General features: G+C 37.6%; 1 protein-coding gene across 6 annotated transcripts in view; it reads left to right on the forward strand.

The window, feature by feature from the left end:
* The window catches only part of ERC1 (ELKS/RAB6-interacting/CAST family member 1), a 270,885-nt gene that overhangs the window by 143,190 nt on the left and 113,115 nt on the right, over positions 1-14,580 (forward strand). For all 6 annotated transcript variants that reach the window (XM_041398556.1, XM_041398557.1, XM_041398558.1 and 3 more), the window contains one exon: positions 11,301-11,432. In XM_041398556.1, coding sequence (XP_041254490.1) covers positions 11,301-11,432 — 132 coding nt within the window. The remainder of the gene's footprint in view (positions 1-11,300; positions 11,433-14,580) is intronic.

The raw sequence follows: 14,580 nt of genomic DNA on the forward strand, positions 1-14,580 counted from the left end.
TTTCTTGGATTTGTTAAGTTTGGTGCTTTAGCATTCTTAAAATGTGAGCTGTGATCCACAAGCAGACTGTGGGGACAGTCATGTCTCCAGTTTTTTTGAAGCCATTTTTCTGATGATGATTTGCAAGGTCTGACTAACTTGATTTTTGCTCATGTGTGAAATATTGCATGCTGAAGCACCAATGAAAAATATACACTTTTGAACATGGAAAGCAATTTATCTCAAAAATGAATTGTAGAAAGAAGATGCAGCCGTTTTCTCTGTCTAAAATAGAGTATCAGAATAAATACATGGCCTTGTTCTTAATTTGATGTGGCAGTTCTTACAGAGACAGAGTCTGTCATTCTTCGTAATTGATGTTTATGACATTAAATCTGTTGTTAAGGAATTACCTTCTCTTGTGTCTGACCAGGAGAGAGTGCTCCATTCAGAATTCTTGTTACCATAACATTTACAGAAAGAAAGTTTGAAGGGCCCTGGCAATTGTAATGGAGAAGCATTTCCCTGGATAGACATTTAGCCATCTGCTCTATCAGTTTTCACTTTATGGTTTGGTTTAGTTTACCATACATTTATTATGTTCAGGTTAGATGAATTCATTGCTCTCACATCTTTAAAAAAGATGAACCATTTGACTTTGTCTTCTTATGTAAAGTAAAAATTGGACAGCTCTACAGTTTTGAACAGACAGCTGGAAAATTTTCGTGGAAGTCCCTATTTACAGCTAGCATTAGGCAGTCTCCCAGTTATCCCAGTATTTCCCTTAACTGCAAATTGAGATTTGTAGTGAGAGAAAGCCATTATATGGCCTGAGAGTTTTTAACAGAGGAAAGAAGACTCCCTGCATCCTAAGATTTTTTGGTGATCCATCAGGAATATTATTCCCCAGACACACTTTCACCCAGTCTTTTGTGCCGAAACATGATGTGTCAGTGGAAGATGAAACCTGCTATTTGTGCTCTTTCCTGTTTGGCAAAGGGAAGGGTTGGTACCCTTCATGATATGCCAGAAACTGAGTACAGTAAGGACTGCACAGCTGAATGTGTGCCAACAGCCTTAACCACTGGATGTTTTTTGCATAGGCTTTTTCCCCCAAGATTAGTATCTGAGTTCAAACTGCTTTCCTAAAAGCTGTCAGAGAGATTAATGTATCTGTTGACAACATGGTGTGGTTCCTGTGAGGAGGTCTCTCCTGAGACTAGAAAACATTGAGGGCCAGATTTAAGCAAAACAATAGGAGCACATTGGAGGGGAAGAACAGCTCTCTTTTCATTTTGGTGTCTTATTTCATGAGCCTGAGAAATGGTAATAAATTTGCATTTTTTCCTTCTTCTTGATTTTTTTTCTGTCTCTCTCATAAGGTTTTTCTTTTTTTTTACTTGCTGTGTTGAAAGTGGTTTCTAACTCATCTCTCCCCAAGAATAAAAATGCCCAATTGCCATGGCTCATTTCATAGTCTCATTGTTTAATAAAATTGCTATTCTGTTTTATTCTTCTTTTGCACAATAGAAAAAGAAAGGGAGATGGGGCGATGATGGGGACCTCAGAAAGAATTCAGGGCCTTTTTAAAAAATAATTCATGTGGATTTTTTTTTTCGTTCTGTACTGTGGGAAGAAATTTTCAAGCATTTCCTTAAAAATATTTCCTCTAATTAATTTCAAATAGTACTAAATCTAATTAATTTCATTCTAAATCAGTATTTTTCTTAAATCTTGCTTACTAAACTGCCCAAATTGATGTCACCCTTAAGCTACTTTTTTTCTATATAGAAATCAATGTATTCTGTCTTAAATTTTTCTCTTTGCCTAAAATTTACATGTTCTTAGGAGGTATCAGAGCAACTGCTCTTGATTTGATGTGCAAATATTAACTGGAATTGAGACTTAGGCTGCAAATTGTGTTCAGAACTGACAGAAGGTTGTAACACACTAAAAGTCATCACCAGTCCGTTCATCTCCTTAGTTTGGTTTGATGTGCACTCAGATCTCAATGCAGGCGTGGGAAAACCTTAACTATATTGGTATCACTTAGTCTGTGACTGAGGACTAAAGGAGGATGATGTTAACATTCTAGGAGATGTCTGTAGTCAGTTCAGATTCATCAACAAATTCACTTAGAACATTATGTTGCTTTCCTTGCTTGTGTTTGAATTCTTCCTAAAGTTTGATAATTTTGGGGTCAGATGATTTTCCAAAGCAGGGCATGAAAAGTGAGGAGATAAAAGTTGAAGGAGCCCGGTGTCCCAGCAACAGGTATCCATGTCCTTCTAGAGCACAGCTGAAAAATGGCAGGTGTAATATTTTCTGTAAATGAGACTAAATTTTTGTGCAATTGCAAATTATATTTATTGATTTATTCAGGATATTTAAATAAAAGATAATCTATATAGCTCCACAAGTACCTGATAACTGGAACCCATGCATAAAAGAGCAGGTGAAATTCAGCATAAGTATATATTTATTTATATATGTCAGGAGAAGCAATCTTAAATATATGTGCACCATGATGGGTTCTGATTGGCTCTATTACCATAGGAGAGCAATCTCAGAATTAGAATAAATAGTTTTATGAAAATGTTATTGGTTAGGAGGACTATTAAAAAGCCATTTGAGAAGTATCAAACAGCAAACCAGAGAATGCTGCTGTGCCACTGTGTGCATGAGCAGTGCGTTCTCCCTCTGAATAATGTGCAGTGATGCCAACCTTCCACCTCAGGAAAGGATGTGGCAAACACAGGAGAGGTAAAGGCAAGGAAGAAAATAGTAAACATAAGGACAGGCTTCTGTTCAAACAGATGTTAAATGAAATTAAATTCTTGAACATGGAAAAGAATAAGTGAAGATGAGAGCCAGGGAGTACTTGTTCCTGCTTTGCAGACTGAGAATAATCGAGGATCATTTTGGAATGTTTGGGGCTAAAGGGAAACAATAACTGTTTTTCACATTCCTTTGAACTAGTTCAGGCTTTTATAGAAACAATTGGACTTTTCATACAAAGGAGTGAGAATCTCTCAGAATGTGAAATGTTTCCATTTTCTCATTCTTTTGGGTTTTAAGCCAGTTAATTTTAATGGTGATTTTTATGAATGTTATATACTGAGTTGCCTGTTTAAAGCTACTGTCAGTGTAATACTGCAAATACACAAATGAGAAGCTTTCATCTTCAAACACCTTATTTCACTCTTTTCAAGCTCACTGTTTTCTGATTACATTACTATTTAATTGTCAATTTTTTACATTTTTTGTACTGTATTCTGTTCTCATTGTTTTCAAATGTATCCTTATTCTCTGGATACAATGGAACAGCAGATCAGACATTTACTAGTAAAGATATTGAGAAGAGCTTTAATATTTTCAGCCAAGCATTTCCATAAATTATTATGTGTGTTTCTGGTTCGTAGCTGAATCCATGTTCTACCAAGGCAGATCTTCTCCTTGAAATGACCTTCACTTGGTGCATCTGATTGTCAGGGGGATTGTGGATGCATTGGGGTGTTCCTGGATAGCATGAAAAAACAGTGATAATTTATTTCTGATGGGAAATTGTTTTACTGATCTGTAGTTTGGAGATGGGGAGAAAGGGGAATATCTTCATGGAGTGAAAGGGATTTTTGTTTTCAGCTTAAAATGTTTTATGATTAGGAGTAGGATCTTGATAGGTGGCTGCTTTAAAGGAAGCAGTTCATAGCACAAATACAAAAGCTGCTCTACTATGATGCACATCACAGAAGAGGCATCAAAGGCTAAAATCAAAAACCAGAGACAATTGCAGGAATTACCTTCAAAATTGAGGGAGTGGACGAGATTCAATGTGGTAACTGCTCAGTAGGCATTTCCTCAGTTGTGTTCTTATCAGTAGCAATTTTTGTCCTGTATTCATCTGTGAAAAAGAGGGAAAACAGGAGAAGTGTTCTTCACTGGCTTCTATGGCTGTCCATGTGTGATGCTCTGATGGTTTTGTCTGCTGAAGGATTAAAAATGAGCAGAGAAAGGTAGGTCTTGTGACTTGTGATATATTAGTACAGTGATGATGACAGGACTGACATTTACAAAGAGAGCTCAGGCAAATAAGGCTGTATCAAGGGAATAACATGGGTTTGAGCTTCATGTTAATGGTGCAGTTAGTTAGAACTGCTGCTGGCTTTTTCTCTAATCCCATATCAGTTTAGGAGCCTTGAGTCATTGTATTCATATATGAGAGAAGAACAAATTCTGTTACAGTAGCATTTCTCAATTAGCCACTCCAAAAAACACAACATATCCCCAAAAAAAGAAAGACAAACCAAATCAATTAAAGATATCTATTGCTTTTGCTCACTTCAGATCATTTTCTCAGCTGTATTGTCAGCTTTGGGTCCCATTTCAATAGTCCATGCAGTGACCTGCTGTGGTTTGATAGAAACGTTGTCCCTCTAGGTTTTAAAAACTACAAATGTGGTAATTTGCAACAGCCAGAGCAAAATGTTAAAGCTGCTGGCACCCCGTGCAGCTGCTAAATGGTAAACCTGGTTGTTAGTGTTGGCAAGGTGCTTGGGTCTGTCTGGGCTGTTGCTAATGAAAAGTGTCTGTGCAAGCCCCAGATTTATAACTGATTGCTGTGCTGGGAGCACCAAGCTTACAGCAACAGGAAAAAAGTGTCAAAGAGATGGCAACTGTCAGGAAAGGACATTGCCTGTTCCCCACAGGAATAACCACTGCTGCCTTTCCCTTTCTGGGCCTGTAATGGTGTCTAGAACTGCCCTTTTTCTCCTTCTTTCTGTCCTCCTTCAACTAGTATTGATTAGGATCCTTTCTTAACATTATCACAGGTTCTGTATTTCACTTTACTCCTGATGTTGAGCAAAAGTGCTGCCTGTTCTGGAAATGCTTTTTGAAAGTAGCACACCTGGGTGGTGAGACATCTACCTTGGAAGGAAAAAGTGTGAATGGCTGGAGTTATTCACATATTTTTGTATACAATTTAGCAATTGTCAGCCAATATTTGCAATATGCATGACTTTTATGAAGGCTTTCAGGTGTATCTAAGAAAAGGACAATGTGAAAGATTAAGCCTTTCTTTTCATTAAGTGTTCACTAGGGGTTTTTTTTCCCCCTCCAATTTCACTTTCCTTTCATTTAAATTAGATAAATTTGTAGTATTTTGTATCTGGTTATTTTCTATTGCACTCTGTCACTACAGTTGATACATTTCTTTCCCAACTTTCATGGGTTTGGGTGGGTTTTTTCCCATGTAAATATATTTTTGTGTGCATCCTTCCCACGTACAGAAAAGCACATATTTTTGTTGGCAGCATCATTCATAGTCTTGCATCACTCTTGGGTATTTTCTTGAGTGTATACACTTGAGTGTAGTTGAAACTATACTCCAGGGACAGTGTAGGTGAAATATTACTCAATTTTATACCTTTCTATTTAAAAAGACAATTTCCCTGGCCATTTCTCATAAAGTGTTGGCTTCCATACAGTTTGTTTTGACCATGCTAATTTTAATGGGCTGGTTATATTTAACCTATTATGTCTAGAAATAATATTTATCCATTTTTTCCTTTCACTATAAATATGTTTTTGTTCTTCCTGCAACTGGTGATCCACAAGTGCACATAGACTCACATATCCTCTTTTTCCACTGTGGTATTCTCAGAAAAATGTACTCATCACCTTCTGCCATTCCTCATGTTTTCAATACAGCATATGCAGTGCTGTGGCCAGCTTTGGTTGCACTTCCCTCTCAACTCCTACTGGAATTAAATTCTTCTACTGCAGTCTTTCTCTTTTGTCTCCTGTAGTTATTTTTCTGTATTTATGTAACTTGTCAGGCTTGAATTCCAATCCATGTGTCTTATTTGGCAGATACAACCTTCCAGATGCTGACATATGTTGTTCTAGTGACATAATCGTCGTGTATCTCAGGTCTGATCTCCAAAGATGAGGAAATGTTGATCAAGGAGCTCCTGCTTGGCAGTTTGTGCCTTGTAGCTCTCAGACTGCTCCTTTCATTCAGCAGTTCCTGATAATTACATCTGCTGTTGCTGTGCTTACAAAAAACCCTCTTCATCTCACAGTGTGAGAAACAGGGACTTCATATAAACCTAATACTTGGATATACTCAGCTTCTGCCTAAGAGCCAGAGATTTCCCCATCACAGGTAACCCCCAATACGTCAGGTTTTCAATTCTACAATTGAGAGCACCAAGACAGCATTAGAATCCATGGTTATTGTAACTGCACTGCTTGTTTGTGCCCAGCAATATATCTTGTAGCAGCTTTACATGGTAGTTTTTCTGTTTCTTTATTTTCAGAGTCTTTAGTGTTGGATCTGTGTTTATTTGGGGTTTATGCTACATCTTAGTACAAAGCTATACTCTACCAAAGGGTATTTCCTTCTTCAGGAGTTTATAAACTCTTCTTTCATTCCACTTTTCAAGCAAATATGTTTTTAGAGGTTTGGGGGTTTTTTTATATTGCCACTTTCTTCAGGAAATGGTAATGAATTAAATGATTTTTAGTGGACATCTGTTACTTTGGATGAGTTGCAGAAGGACCCCAAACACTCCTTTTGAGCTAGATCCTGTCATAACTACCATTTGGGTTTTGTACCATGGGGTTCTGGCCTTCAGCATTTACCTCATGTATATTCTTGAAAACCCCAAAAGTCAAAGTATTGTGAGAGGCATTTCCCCATTTATGAGTGACAATTTTGTGTGCTTTTCTTGTTCAGAGACTTGAAGTAGTTGATCAGCATGTGGAACTGAATGAGGGAGATCTCACCTGAGCTTTAAGGCCCTATGATTGTTTGCTCCTGAAATCAAATGAAACTGTAATACCTCCTTTTGGTAGCACCACACTGTATATTCCCTTAGGATCTTCTTAGGAAAACATGCTGGTTTTTACAGATCTTTTTCAGAGAAAAGCAGACATTATTTAACTGATTTGTTTTCACCAATTTTCCTATTGTGAAGAGTAGGTATTTGACATAACATCTTTCCTTCTGGGTTCAGTAGTTCAACCAACACTGCAGAAACCCACCTTCAATAATTTTGTGAATCTTTAGGCATCTTTTGTTAGATTCCTGTGATTCCAAACCAGAAGTCCTCAGTAATGCGCTGACTATAAGTAGAACCAATTTTTCTTCTTCATTTTTGGTTCTGGTTATGGCCAAAAAGAGGAAGCAAGGGAACTTTATGGAAGATTTTGAGAAGTCTTTGAAGAAGATTTCAATTTTTCCTATATTTAACTAGGAAAAACATCTTAACATTTGTGGATGGACTGTCTCCAAATGTTGTTGAAGAATTTGTTGTCTCAAGATCTAAATGATTGCATCCATGAGGAAGCTTTAAGTAGTACTTGAGGCAGCTGACAGTCCTGAGTTCCCACATTCCACTTCCCAGTGGAAGGTCAGTTCACAAAGGAGGGGTTTTCTTTCTAGGGAGAGTTTTATTCCATCTAGAATGGACTGAGGTTGTTAAGTTCTTTGTCTAGGTCATGGCTTCTTGAGGAAATACGAGATAAGAAAAAGCAATAATTCACAGGAGTAAGGGCTCATAATGATGGAATGATTCCACTGTTTAAAAAGTAATTGATTCCTAGTGCAAAACTCTTCCAGTATTGCATTCTTCTCATCTGATCTATAAAATACACAGGTGAAATGTGCTATTGCATTATTTACAGGGTTATATGATAGTATTCTTTCCCTATCTAGGTGATTCTCTACTCCTAGAAATGCTTTCAGCAGTTAAGAGGATCATTTCATTGCTTTCTCAAACTGTTAACTAATCTTTCCCAAGAGCTTTATAGAGAAATCCACCTTAATTCCAAGAGTGAAATTAGGCCATAAAGATCTTTGTGAGTGTAGTTCAAGACACAGTTATGAAGTTTGCCAGGATACCTCAGATTTAATTGAACCTAAATGTCTTGGTGAAAGCATGTATCCTATTTCATGCACTTGCATAAAACTTCATGGCAGATTACACATCACATGACTGCAGGATAGATTAAATTGATACATCATTTTAACATGCATCACTTGGCCATCCCACCACTTCCTTCCTGAAGTGAAAGGAAAATCCCAGAAATGTGCATCAGTCACACCACCTTTTCCTTTCAGGCTTTCAGACAGGCATGGATGGAATTAGTTTTGCATGTGAATCAGCAACTGGATCACAGCATAGGTAGCAAAAATTTTTATTGTGCCTGAACTCTTGGCACTCCCACAGTGTCGAATGGGTTTTTCATTTTCTGTGTGCTGCCACCAGTGAGCATAAAGGCAGAGCTGTCTCCTGTATCCCAGTCTAATTCCATCTCTGCTGTGCAATCTCCTGCACATGGGATGCAGGAGGGTAAGGGAAGGAGGGTCACAGAGGTATTTGGGTAGATAATACACCTTGAAGAACGCAGTTACTGCACAGGTAAGTGATGTTTTCTTTTGGAGTAGTCATCTGTATAAGATTCCTGAAAAAGGGCTGTCACTGTTTATCATTCTGATATTTTATCAAAATACAGGGAGATTTGCCATTGGTGTGATGCTCAAAGGTATGTTTGCTTCAGAGGAACAGTCACTGTAGGAAACATGTTATAACTGTAGTTAAAATTGATATGAGATTTTTCCAGAGTTTAAATCTTAGCACAATAAAGGTAGAATACTTCATGTAAGTAAATGGAGGAAAGCAGCAGCACAGGTCAGCATGAGCCTGTCATGTTTTAGAGTTCAGAGCCAAACAGTTGGAAGAACATGCTGGTGTGTCAAAAGGTTCACTTCAATTTTATCTACAAATATGAGACAGCAGCTTATATTTTTTTTTAAGTCATTCAAATACTAATCAGTCACAAATCAATGAGCTAGAAACAAAATCATTCTTTAAGAGTGTTTTGAAACTATGCTGCACTAATGGATGTGCTACCTAACCTGCTGCTCCTGCCAGTCATTTGTGTGGTTTTGTCAGGTGGTCACACACATCATGACACTGTTAGAAGAGTAAAATTACACATCTTTTAAATAGGTTTGACTGAGACAGAAAGGAAAAACTTATACTCAGGCTTTTCTTACTGGGTGGGTCATTTGTGTTAAAGTTCACCATTTCTAGGCAATTCATTCTAAGTCAGCCTGGATTTTTGTGACCCTCTATCATATATGTAAAAGTTTATGTATTATTTTAGGAAAAGTAATTATATATGAATATAGATTTTTCAAGTTCAGGTAATGTGGCACTGTATTTTTATTATCACCAGTTTTTCTTCCTCCTGTCCCTCAAGCATTCACTTGTTTGAATGGAGCACTGTATAGTGTCATGTTTAATACAGTGTTGAATTCACCTCTGAAATGTTTGCCTGGAATGAAGAGTGGATATACCTATGTGTTAGAATGTTTAATTCTGCATTCTTATTTTAAAGGAGTTTCCATTTTAAATGCCGCTGTTCAAATGTACAATTCCCACTTCTGTTAATTGACACAGAGAGCTACACATTCACCTGACTGTCCATGAATGATGTATCAAGGAGTAAAGTTATTAATTACTCTGTAATGCAGATAGGCAAATAAATATTTCCTATATCTACTATTCCTTGCACAACTTTTTGTAACCTTATTCATCTTTTTGATGAGACTGCATTTATGCTTATGATAACTATAAAGTATTTTTGGAAGATGTTATCAGTGTTCCTAAAAGATTCTGAAAATATGAAAACATGTTAAGCAACTCCTATTTTTGAAATGTAGATCTCTCCATTTGTTTCCTTAGAAAACAGCAATTACTTGCCCTGTGAATCAATCTTGCAATGTAACCATCAGCTGAAAGCTGCTCTGCTTGCAAAGCCTAACAACTCCTGCTGCCTGTGCTGGTGGCTAAACATCAACTTTGCTCTTTACCAGGGCAGTGGTGCCACATGTCCTGCACTAGTCTGATACAAAGCTTTGCATCTCTGCTTGAACACTCTCATTGAAAGTGGCAGTTTTGAGACTGTCAGAAATGGTTTTCATACAACTGTCTTTGAGGATATGGTCCTAGAAAGCAGGAATCAAGGAATAAGTCAGATTCATTTGTTAAACTCCAGTGAGTAATTTTTTCATTATGAAGGTTGCAAGGACAATTTTTCTCCAAGTCAGTCTTCTTTTTCCTTATTCTTTATATGGTACAAAACTCTTTCAATGTAAGTGGAAAATTACAATCCTAAATACAAAAGGACAGAAGCCAAAGGGGTACATCTGACAAAGAGGAAAATACCAAAAAATAAAAGCATTTTTGTTTTTTCCACTGCTACTGAGATGGCTAAAAAGCCATATATTAACTTCAGTGTGCATTAATATCTCATTGGAACCCTATGATCTAAACCAATCTATAAGACAAGAAATGCAGAAATCTTCCATCAAGCTGCTCCCTTGTGGTGGATTTGTTAAGTGCTCATGGTCTAGGGCATTCATGTATGCACAGCCTGCTTTGAAGGCTTCTGTGAAGCTGCTTCTGCAGAAGCAGGAGAGACACATTTATTTTCCTTGCAAGATTAAAGTTAGGAGAGTCTCCTTTACAAATAACAATACCATTATTTTGTGTGTGTGTGTGTGTATATATATATATTTAAGTTATGCTGCTTATAGAAACCAATAAAACATTTTTTGAGGAGCAGTAAGTTTTCTTCAGTGGTCTGAACATATGAGGCACATCTGAACTCACAGCTGTGAGGATGCTCTTTATCAAAGAATAAGATTTTAGGGAGTCTTAATCCTTGAATGTTTGAGATTCAGACAGCCCAGATGAATCCTTCATATTTCCTAGCAGGCCTTGGGTGTAAAACTTCCTTTAAGACTTAACTGAACAGTGGAAGACTGTTGGGTCAGTGTTTGCTTTTCTCCCTCTTAACCTGGAAATACAAATTCCAAAGTGCAGTGCTCTGTTTCCCTTCTTACCACTCCTGCTGCTGAATGTGCGAGCCAACGGGCAATTCTGAATGCCTGCTACTTTTTCCTGCCACTTCTGGCTTCTCTGCTTCTTCAGAGCTGCTTACTAATCCTTATTTTCCAACAATCCTTGCTTCTCTGTGCTGTATAATCTGGCAGGACTGTGGTACAGCCACACCAGACAAGCACTCTTGCTCTGAGGTCCTGCTTTGCTGGCTTTCTCCTTCTCTTTACTGCGATCTTCCTCTTACTCCTCCATCCCTTCATCATTCTTTCCTTTGTGTGAAGATTATTTGCCTGCAATTGCACCTTGGGAGGGAGAAACACATTTTGGTTGGCTTGAAACTTGGTTGGTTTAAAAGGCTGTACTTCCAAACAAGTCGTCTTCACCTCGTCTCCCGTCATTTTCCAGGACAATCTGCGTAAAAAGGATGATCGGATTGAAGAGTTGGAAGAGGCACTCAGAGAAAGTGTTCAGATAACTGCAGAGCGGGAAATGGTGCTAGCACAAGAGGAGTCAGCCAGGATCAATGCTGAGAAACAGGTCTGCAATCTTGTAAAGTCACTGGTAGCCCTCCTAGGAAAGTAACCAGACAGTAAAGTACTAATTTTCCTGCTTTCCTGTGTGAAACACAGCTGGCTTTCTTTGGTGATCCTGTATGTCTGTTCCACTGTTAGGTAACAGAGCTCATAAAATCAGCAAAGCCTTCATAGTAAGCTTCATACTTGTATTTCATAGGTAAGATTTTCTTGAAATTAAAATCAAAATATAAGGTATACTGAGCTTTTGAAATATGATTGCTTTAAATAGCTCTTCTGATCTGTCTTGCCTGTCAAAGCTGCCTTCCTGTGTGTAAGGTATACTTAGATTTACTGTCTTGTTCATTGAATTAATTTGAAAGACAATGGTTTTTACTAGCCTGATTATGTTTGTGGACCACAGCCTCCTTGCACTTGCAAAACAATTGGTTAAAAAGACAAATCCCTTGGCTTAAGCCAAGCATGCACACAGAAAATACACTGTGTACTGAAGCCACAAGAAACTTTCATGCATTAATTGATTTTGTGTCGCTGGTAACACTGAAGAATCATGGACATTCCTGACCTGTGTACTGAAGCCACAAGAAACTTTTTTGTTTATTGTTAATTTTGTTAATTGATTTTGTGTCGCTGGTAACACTGAAGAATCATGGACATTCCTGATTTTAGCTCAGGTAAGTAATCATCAAGAAAGCATACCCTAAGTTATGAATAAATCCATGAGATTTTGATAAAGCTTGTGAAGCAGTAGCTGAAATTGGCACTCTTAATTTTATGAGCCTCTTCAGTGTTTTTCACTGTTCCTTATGACAGTAATTAGCAAGCAGGAGCCTTTGCATTTCAATGGAGGAATCTCATTGTCTTTGTTATTTACTTAATAACACTTCTGACCAAGCGCACTTTAAAGCATTTTAAGAGGTTTTTCTTATAATGTGTTCTTGTATCACAGGTATTAATGAAAAAGAAGTAAAAATCCAAGTTTTCCTGAAGATAGCAATTGTTTCTCTATGAGCCAGAGTCAACCTCAGCTGTTTGCTGATAGTTGTATTGAGGATAATTCTGGTTGCTGTATTTTAGGATCATAGACAGTGGGATGGAACTCCCTTTTAAGAATGTGTTCTTTCCAAACTTCTTGTAGCCTTTAAAAAAATTGCATTAAATAGAAATGTTAACTGAGTAGTGAATGCTACTTCGAATATTAGACCTCCTTGAAAGGAAAATATATCTGACAAAGCATTGGGTTCTATGATGAGGCACAAAAGTAATCAAAATGGTATGTGATTTGATGCCTAGGATATTATGTTTTAATTAATCAGTTACAAGACAAAGTGACCATTTTTATATTCTTTGAGCACCTAGAAACTGTTGCTCATAGAATATAAAAATGTATAATTATAAAAATATATACATATAAACATAAAAAATAGGTTGTTTGAATTGGATGTAACATCTTCAAAATGAGGCAAGGCAGGGAAATGCACAGCCAGAAGATCAATAAACCATCAGGGTCAAGAGAGAGATTGAGAAGAGAGGAAGAGAGCCAAAACAAGTAGGTTTTGTGGGTAACAACATAAAAAAGGAATATGGTAGGTAACAGCATAAAAAAGAAATTAATTTGGATGTAGCAGTGCATGCAGAAATGAGGAGGAGAAAGCAGAATGGAATGAGAGCAGCAGTATTGGAAGAAAAACAAGTTGACATCTATGACAGCAGTGGCTTACTGCAACAGAACTAAACTGCCACCTCAGACCAGCTGTGGTTTTTAAAATATGAGCAACAAATCAGCACAGTGGAAAAAGATCTGCAGACTCTTGTTCTAGTCAGCCCTGGGAGACCTGCTGTGCCCCACTTGGTCCAGCAGGATTTTGTTCTGGTGTCAGTTAAATACAGTCTGGTGTATTTAGAGTGGTGGCAAGTAGCTGCTTTTCCAAGGTGCAGAGGAGACTTCCCTTCAAATGTTTTTCAGTGCATATTCCTCCAATTACTTTTCAAGAACACCCTCTTTGTTTTATTATGTCCTGTGGAAGTTCTTTGTAGAATTTTGAGAGACAAACACAGGTAATATTAGAGTTTTAAAATGCAAGACTCCATGTTCCATATATGATCAATGGCAAATCCATTGACTTTCACAAACCATAATAGGTTATTAATATTCTTAGACCAAGTGTGACTGCTGTGTGTGATTTTTAAAATGTTGATGTTGTTCAAGCTGACTGTAATTTGCTTTTAATTGCATGCTTTTTCTTTCCTCTCTTGTTTATCTTGTTTTCTACCATTCTGCCACTTCACTGCCTGTCTGAAGCTTTTTAATGAATCAGTGCATGAGGTCAACCATTTTGGCTTTAGGTGGTTCAAGGTATGAGGACATCTCATCTGTGTGTGCCTCTGCCCCAGTATTTCGTGTTGTTACTGTAGCCTTGTCTTGTGTAATCCTGCCCTCCATCATCTCATGATGTGTGGTGTTGTGCTATTTTATAGGCTTCAGATTTGAATTACAGTGTCCACGAAGCCACCCTGGATTTCATGGTTCTCATATATCCTGAAATGTTGTTCTCTTTAATCCAGTGTTTGAAAATATCCTGTCAGTGTGTATGAACTGTGACAGTGGGTAACTGTGTTAATACACAATCTGTGTATGCAAGATGTCTCCTGCTGACTAAAAGCTTTCTATTTATTTCACCATTTTAGACCTGGTCTTTCTTTCATCTTTCTCAAAAGTAAAATCAGGCATTTCCTGCTGGAAACAGTGCCCCCATTGAATTGGGCATAATTTTATTATCCCTACTGATTTGTATACAGAAACCCTGCCATACAGAAAGCAGATGAGGCAGTCTTGCATAGGTGGGAAGGCTTGAAAGTTCTTCAAGCCTTTCTTTCTAATAATAGTCACCTGGTTTTGATGGTGCACCTGCTGAATCCTCTATGTAGATACCGTTGTGAATTCCTCGCAGCTGTGGTCTTTTTTGTACTGTGGCTGGGCCCAATAATTCAGCCCTTTGTGTGGAAGGTCAGAAGATGTATGCAGACTTCTTTGTTAGTACTCCCATAAGGCTGAAGGTAGGATTTCTCAGATGAACACTTTATTATTAAAGGTTTTTTTATTAGACATGGTAAATGTAGATTCAGACACTATTTCTGCATTAACCACATCT

This window comes from Onychostruthus taczanowskii, unplaced genomic scaffold (genome assembly GCF_017590055.1).
Source record: "Onychostruthus taczanowskii isolate IOZ18803 unplaced genomic scaffold, ASM1759005v1 scaffold15, whole genome shotgun sequence".
In the NCBI taxonomy this organism is placed as follows: Eukaryota; Metazoa; Chordata; class Aves; order Passeriformes; family Passeridae; genus Onychostruthus; species Onychostruthus taczanowskii.